We start from the raw sequence: 8,064 nt of genomic DNA on the forward strand, positions 1-8,064 counted from the left end.
TGTTTGGGCATTGTACTATGTGTGTTTGGGCAAGGCCCAAAGGGGATTACAAAGTGTGTAATGGGATTTATGTTTAAGTGGGAGGAGGCATTCCTTTTATAGGTGAAGGAAGTCATCTCCTTTACATTTTCTTAGATGTGGGATGTAGAAATCACTATTCTAATCTAGAAAGCATGTTTGCGAAGGCAACTTGGCAAGGCCGGGAAGATGGCTTCCCGGCGACGTATTTACCTCTTCTGGATAACGTGGCGTAGCTTGAACATAGGGCTACAAGATGCATGTCTCGGTTGGGCCTCACCATGGCTAGCTTGTGGGTGTCTCAAAGAGGGTGTTACTTATGCTTGGTGATGTAGCAAAGTAGCTTGCTAGTAGAGGTATCTACACTACTCATACAGAAGGGGGTTCCTGAATCGCATATAATATTCTTGAACCTTATATCTGTGAGTACTTCTTGATGCTTGCTGATTACGTATTAGTATTTACGTTATGAACTATACGCTGATTTACCACTATTTTATTCTGCTTTAGGCTCCTGAAGGAATTCATTGTGTTTACAAACGATTTCCATCCTTGAAGATCTCACTTCGGAGATTGATGTTGCCCTCAATGAATAATTTCGTGTCATACAGGGTTGGGTGAATTTGGTGATCGTTACTTCGGCACGGAAGATTGATCATAGATAAGTGATCCTAATTGGGCTGTGGCAAGTTAAATAGATTGTTATACAGAAACAGATTTGTTTATGCAACTCCTGCTACTGACTTGTCTTCAACTTTCGAATTATGGAGTGTATTACACTTACGTCCTAATTACGGTTTGGTTGCTTGAATCGGTCAAATTGCAGTATTTAAACATTGTGATGTCATTGGCATCAAAATGCCCTCGTATGCAAATATGCAATTTGTAAAAGTATGGAAATTTCAAAGCAATATAGCCAGGAATGGGATGTCTAGGGTCTGGTCTGTGCTCCGTACGGTGTAGCCTTGTTTCCATTGACTAATAGACCTATTTTCCATTTGAATGTTATTACTTATTATGAACCAGACAAACATACTCGAGGTCTTAATTATTTGGGTCGAAAATGTATATTTGATTCCGAAGGTTGAAAATGTCCCCAGGTCATATATATATATATATCGTATTTCCAGGGTCTGGGTAACGGTCGGCATCACATTGGCAGGTTCCATGAATTAGATCTTACACGATCGGCTCTACTTGACTAGTCGCCAATAAATAGAACTTCCAAAGCCTTGGAATTTGACCATGGTGTCAATTTTTTATGGTTTGGAAGTACCCTGTAATCATCTGAATTCTAATCATTTTCTCCACTATGAATTGCGTTAATTGCGTTGGTTCTGTATATATAAGCCTCTTCTGAATATTTGCGAAGATATCTTTCTAGTCTATATACCATTTTCCATTTCATATCATAAGAACTCAAGAAGCATGGGACACAGTAGTGACAGTACTGCATTGTTCCTCCTTCTTTCATTTTTACTACTATCAGGAACTTCATACCTTGACAGAGTCACACTTGGTTTCTGCAATGCAGATCCTAATGTGGGTTGCATGGATATCGAGAGGAAAGCCCTTCTGAAGCTCAGAGAGGGACTCACTGATCCTTCAGATCGGCTTTCATCTTGGGTTGGAGTAGATTGCTGCAAATGGAGAGGTATAGGCTGCAACAAGACAACTGGACGCGTGGATAGCCTTAATCTTCGCAACCCGTATGTAGATGTTTCGGAGAGTGATGATGGAACACTGCATGCTTTAGGAGGTGAGATCAATCCTTCATTGCTTGTTTTGAAAGATTTGGTTGACTTGGATTTGAGCATGAATAACTTTGGAGGTCTAGAACTTCCAAGTTTCATTGGATCACTAGAAAAAATAACATATCTCAATCTATCTGGTGCATCATTTGGTGGAGTAATTCCCGCCAATCTTGGAAACCTTTCAAAATTGCTTCATCTTGATCTCAGTAATAATGCTGTTGAGAGTGATCTCAGATGGCTTTCCAGTCCTTCTTCCTTACAGTTTCTTAACTTGGGAGGAGCAAACCTTACCAAGGCTGCACCATATTGGCTTCCCACTGTTAATATGCTCCCTTCACTTCTTGAATTGCATTTGCCTGGCTGTGGACTTTCCATCCTTCCACCTGCTCTTCCTCATATCAATTTCACATCACTTTTGCTTCTTGACCTCTCTGCCAATGGTTTCAACTCCACACTTTCTCCCTGGTTGTTCAATCTGACTGAACTAGTCAACCTTGACCTAAGTAGGAACAGTCTCAATGGAGAACTTCCAGAAACACTCGGGAGTTTGACTCATCTGAAGAACCTTGATTTGTCAGAGAATTCAGACATCGGAGGTCAGTTGTCGAGAAACTTGGGAATGCTATGCAATTTGCAGTCTCTTGAACTTTCAATCAATAAAGTTACTGGTGAGATAACTGAGTTCATTGATAGTTTGTCTATATGCCCAAACAGCAGCTTAGAGAGGTTGGATTTAGGTTATAACAGTCTGACAGGAAATTTGCCTAATTCATTGGGACTTCTTAAGAAGTTAAGATACCTCACGTTGTGGTCCAACTCATTTCAGGGTTCTATCCCAGAATCTATTGGAAACTTGACATCTTTGGAGGAATTTTACCTTGCAAGAAATAAACTGGGTGGAGTCATCCCAGAAAGTTTTGGGCAGCTCTCATCACTCGTTGCGGTAGATCTGTCTGAAAACACATGGGAAGGTGTTGTAACAGAAGCTCATTTTCTGAAACTTCGAAGCTTAAAAGACGTGTCAATCCAGAAAGCCTCCCCAAACATTTCCCTAATTTTCAACATTAGTTCTAATTGGATACCTCCTTTCAAATTGAGATTCTTGAACCTTAGATCATGTCAACTGGGTCCCAAATTTCCTGCATGGCTTCGAAATCAGACTGAGCTTGTCACGGTGGTCCTCAATAATGCTAAGATTGCAGATACCATACCAGATTGGTTTTGGCAATTAGATTTGTTATTGGATGAACTAGATGTTGCTTACAATTATCAACTAGGCGGCAAGGTACCTAACTCGCTAAGGTTCAGCTATCCTGCTACTGTTGATTTGAGTTCAAACCTGTTTGAGGGCCCCCTCCCACTTTGGTCAAGAAACGTTACATCGCTGGACCTCAGGGATAATTTATTTTCGGGGCCAATTCCTTCGAACATTGGTGATGTGATGCCCTCCTTGTCAGATTTAGACATCTCTAGGAATGGTTTGAGTGGAAGCATTCCCCTGTCTTTAGGTAATCTAAGCCTACTGACAACCATGGTTCTCTCAAATAATTACTTGTCTGGTGAAATTCCTCATTTCTGGAACAATTTACCATTCTTGTATATTGTAGATATGTCAAACAACAGCCTCTCTGGTACAATTCCAATATCCATGGATTCTCTTGATTCACTCTTGTACTTGATTCTCTCTAGTAACAACTTGTCAGGCAAACTTCCTTCATTGAGAAACTGTACTGGCATGAAGAGTCTTGATCTTGGGGAAAATAAGTTCTTTGGAAACATTCCAGCGTGGATAGGAGAAAGCATGCTCTCTTTGTTGATTTTACGCTTGAGTTCCAACTCATTCACCGGAAGCATTCCTTCACAGTTGTGTGGCCTTTCCAATCTTCACATATTGGACCTCTCACACAATAACCTGTCTGGTCATATTCCCCGCTGTGTTGGTAACTTGAGTGGCTTGAAAACATCTGTATTCTCAGATAAAGATACATCATACCTTTACCAGGGAAAGTTGAAGGTGGTGGCAAAAGGAAGAGTGCAAGACTTCGATCCCACTCTCTATCTTGTTAATAGCCTAGATCTCTCAAACAATAACTTATCAGGTGAGATGCCGAGGGAGCTCACGAGCCTGATAAAGTTGTGGACCTTGAATTTATCCATGAATCATCTGACAGGAGTAATGCCATCAAGGATTGGGAGCATGGAGTCGATAGAAACTCTTGATTTGTCACTAAACCAGCTTTCAGGTTCCAGTCCACAGAGTATGGTTTCATTGACATTCTTGAATCATCTAAACCTCTCATACAACAACTTGTCTGGGACAATCCCAACAGGCAACCAGTTTAACAGCCTGGTTGATCCATCAATATATGAAGGCAATGCTGCTCTTTGTGGTTATCCGTTGCGTGATTGCCAAGTCAATGGCGGAACTCCTCAGGGTCCAAGTGAAGGTGGAGAAGACACTGGCTTTAAAATGTGGGGTTTCATCATCAGCATGGTGATCGGTTTCGTTATGGGGTTCTGGGGAGTTTGTGGGAGTTTGATCATCAGCAAGTCTTGGAGGAAGAAATATTTCCACTTCACTGACAAAATGATTGTTGCTTGTATACGGAAATACCAGAGGGCACCGGAAATTTAAGTAGTTTTACTTCAAACCTTTTTTTTTTGTTTGTTTGGTCATTCAGGAGTAAGCTTGTTGTTTTCTGTTCCTAATAAGAGTTTGTAAGCTTTAGTCAAACTATGTTTAAGAATAATAGAATTGAGAGAGATTGATGACAGAATTGTGTGTGTTCTATTATTGATAATAGGAGCATTTTATATAAGGATTTACAAAGTACATAATCTTGTCATACAAACTACTACAAAACATGCATCACACAACAGTGTATAACTGTTGTCCCAAGAGTAAAGTTTTGTCATCTATCTCGGTGTTGTGTGATTACAACACTCAGACGACGGTGAATCACCGTTGTGTGTCGATCATAGGGACGATGCAGAAGATAGAACCGTTGTCCCAAATATGCGCATGCCAATGCCAGAAATTGGATGCGCGGCATGCACCGCATCCAATTTGTTGTTTCAATGGCTACTCACACAACATAATTAAGTTTCCAACTGATGTTGGTTGCCTAATTAGACAACAATAGGGATGGCAATGGGGCGGGTTGGGGATGGGGATTACAATACCATCCCCATCCCCGGGGTCATTTTCTACCCCCATCCCCGCCTCAATCCCCATTGGGGACTAAACCTCCAAACCCGCCCCAAATCCCCAATAAGAATTTAATAAATAAAATAATTTTTTCTCATATTGCCTTTTATAAAATCAAAATCTACAACAAATAAATTTAAAATAGGATTAAATTCATAAATCATAATTCAATTAGTGCAAAAGTCAAAACACCATTAAAGTAAAAGGGTAACCATTAAAGTAAAGTAGTAAATGTATATATTTGTGATTTATATTATAAAAAATAAATTAATATATATATATAAGTTAAATATATGTATATATTATTGGGGCGGGTTTGGGGATGGAGATCACAATACCATCCCCGCCCCATCCCCAATCTTAGATAGCGGGGATTGGGGATCCTCATCCCCATTCCCCATTTGTCCCCAAATTCTCCCCCCATTAGGGGCGGGTATCCAATGAAGCTCCGCCCCGCTGAGGATTTTTGCCATCCCTAGACAACAGAAATATTATGAACTGTTGTTGGATGATCTTTACCACTACAGATATTTGTATATAACTGTTGTGTGATAGTTGTAATTATATTTGTGACCAACCAATGGCTGTTGTATGTGAGAGATTAAGGTTGAACTTTGCACCAATTGTACAACACAATGGTTCTATACTGTTGTGTGATTCAATAATAGGACAACTGCTTTCTGTTTTTTCTGTTGTGTGATTCACAACAAACACATACTCATACAACCTAATTTATGAAATGTCATTTGTTCATTATAGATTATTTGCCTAAAATATTTGCACAAAAATAATGCTCCATATATATTTGCATAGAAACAATGCTCCAATATATTTGTCAATCATCCATACATTCAAGTTTCTAGACCATAAAACCAATAAAAAAAGCATTGTAGCTAGCTTAACATAGCAACATTCTAGCTTACAATTTCAAAAAATGAAAAATAGCAAAAGCTGATACAATATATACTTAACATGCACATATGTAGCTGCTTCATATATGGCTCCTACGTAGAAAGGTCCACTGCTTTCCAATTGCTCAATCACTACATCCATGTCATGCGATGCTTCTCGAGTTTCTTCTTGTCTTCCTGGCCATGAATCATTAACCATTATGTCATGTATCAAAACAGAATTAGGGACTAACAAGACTGAGAGAAGGTACACTTAATCAATCAGTCATACTATAGTCATATACCGAATTGAGAGAGAAAAACTTATGAGTTCATTAGATATTTATGACTCAATTCGAGAACAGGCAATCTATCATACAAAGTGCTATCAGAATTGGTTGATAAGATAGGATATGTAGCAAGAATAAATCTACTGAGATGTATATACTTACTGGAATACATGCCAGTAACAACTTTCATTATCACCAGTTAAAATTGACTGCCTAAGTTCATAAACATGCTTTCTCTGCACTTGGAAAAAGGAACATAACAACTTCATGAGCAAGAAAGCACAACTCATAAACCTGTTGATCCAATTTATAGATTTTCTCTCTTTTTTTCTCCTTCAATTTATGCACACATTAGCATACAAGATGCTTTATTTATAGAATGCTAACTAATTATATAGATCTCCCTGATTTAGTAGTTTTATCACTTAGTCAACATCACTGGTGATTTCTCCTCAGGGTAGTACAAGAATCACAAAGTCTATACTGCTGGCCAATGAAGAAAATTTCAAACCTAAATAACTGTGATTATAGTAAGCACATGGTACTATAAAAAAGACATTATTTCCAATCATACCTCCAATACTTCATCAAACTCAACCAGGCTCTTTCTTCAAATATTCTATTTTATTATAAAACTGATATAGAAACAAGAAGTGAGAGCTTACCCTAAACCTTGTTCTGCTCCACATATGACAAAATTTGCAGGCTTGTCATGTTAGAGATATTGATGTAGGACGAGATTTTAGTCAATTTCAACAAAGAATCTCGAAAAGAAAGAAGCATCTTCACATCAAGAAGAATAATTTGAATATTGAAAACTCGTATTCAAATAGACTTCTTAATGATGGAATTAATCATAAATTACTATTTTGGATATATCGGGATTCTCGAACAAAATCTTGGTTGGGATTCCAATTATATATTTGCGTAATATTCTTTAGTATCTAGGATTTTATTTCTGATTAGGTTTTCTAGTTTTAGTCTATAATAAATTATTCTTTTTGTTTTCTAGTTGTATTAGGTTTATGCTATGTGCCCTATATATAAGGCACCTCTTAGATTGTAATTTTCATTTAAGTTATCAATAAAAAACCAAATCTTAGAGAAGTTTCTCTATTTTTCTTACGGCTGTGCCCGTAATTGCTAGTGGATTCTAGCTCATCTCATATGGCTTTCGACGCTTGACGGAGCCTCTTACTATTGTGTTCACGCTTCCCGCATCAGATATATTCTGGAATTGATCATGTTATATTGCAGCTTCTTAACATCCTGCAGTGTAGAGCAAAATGCATAAGAAAAATGATTGTTATGAACTTCTAGATTATTCTAATTAGAAGATACCAAAACTATAAAGATGACTCACAATTTTTGCATGTTTTTCAAGTTCGACAAGTTTGGAAAAACTGAGCTCTCTCTGGTTAAGTCACTGATTACTCTGCCTCATAATAAGAAAGACAAAAGCCTATTTCAGTAATGATCTTTCAAAGCAAAGAAGGGAAAGAATGAGAAACTAAGATAACTGCTAAGTTATAAGCCACGACTCACAAGTAAGTCATATTACTTAAGGCAGAAAGAGTAGAAGGAATGGGCCCTTCAAAGCCACTCTCTTGCATCTCTCTGGTGAAAATATTTTATAGCAATTAAGATTACACATGAAGTATTTGTATACAATTAAAAAGCATAGCAGAAAATTAAAGATTTCTTACATAGAATCACTTCAAACACTTGAAACCATATGCATTTTGATACAAAAATGTATATGAACTTATACACAAAAATGGGTCACACAGAAACTGAAAGAGAAGAGTTAGTAAAAGTACCAAGTTGGCTTCAAATTAGCAGCAATGAACAACCAATATCCAATAGTCCTAGTAATCAAAGCATTCTTTGGTCCCAGTTTCCTA

General features: G+C 37.9%; 2 protein-coding genes across 2 annotated transcripts; both read left to right on the top strand.

Moving 5' to 3' along the window:
• Window positions 1-1,446: 1,446 nt before the first annotated feature.
• LOC121051298 (receptor-like protein EIX1) lies at window positions 1,447-2,343 on the top strand (the record flags this gene model as incomplete). Its single annotated transcript, XM_040513507.1, has 1 exon — window positions 1,447-2,343. A coding segment is annotated over exon 1 (897 nt), but the record flags the coding sequence as incomplete, so codon positions are not given.
• Window positions 2,300-4,572, top strand: LOC112188945 (receptor-like protein EIX2). The gene has a single exon (XM_024328187.2). The coding sequence runs from the start codon at window positions 2,392-2,394 to the stop codon at window positions 4,405-4,407; it is 2,016 nt and encodes a 671-aa protein (XP_024183955.2). The 5' UTR covers window positions 2,300-2,391; the 3' UTR covers window positions 4,408-4,572.
• The last annotated feature ends 3,492 nt before the right edge of the window (window positions 4,573-8,064 follow it).

The sequence above is a fragment of the Rosa chinensis genome, chromosome 2 (assembly GCF_002994745.2).
Source record: "Rosa chinensis cultivar Old Blush chromosome 2, RchiOBHm-V2, whole genome shotgun sequence".
In the NCBI taxonomy this organism is placed as follows: Eukaryota; Viridiplantae; Streptophyta; class Magnoliopsida; order Rosales; family Rosaceae; genus Rosa; species Rosa chinensis.

Bases quoted from the DNA above. Each gene is read 5' to 3' on its own strand.
- LOC112188945 (XM_024328187.2), top strand. From the start codon at position 2,392: ATGCTATGCAATTTGCAGTCTCTTGAACTTTCAATCAATAAAGTTACT.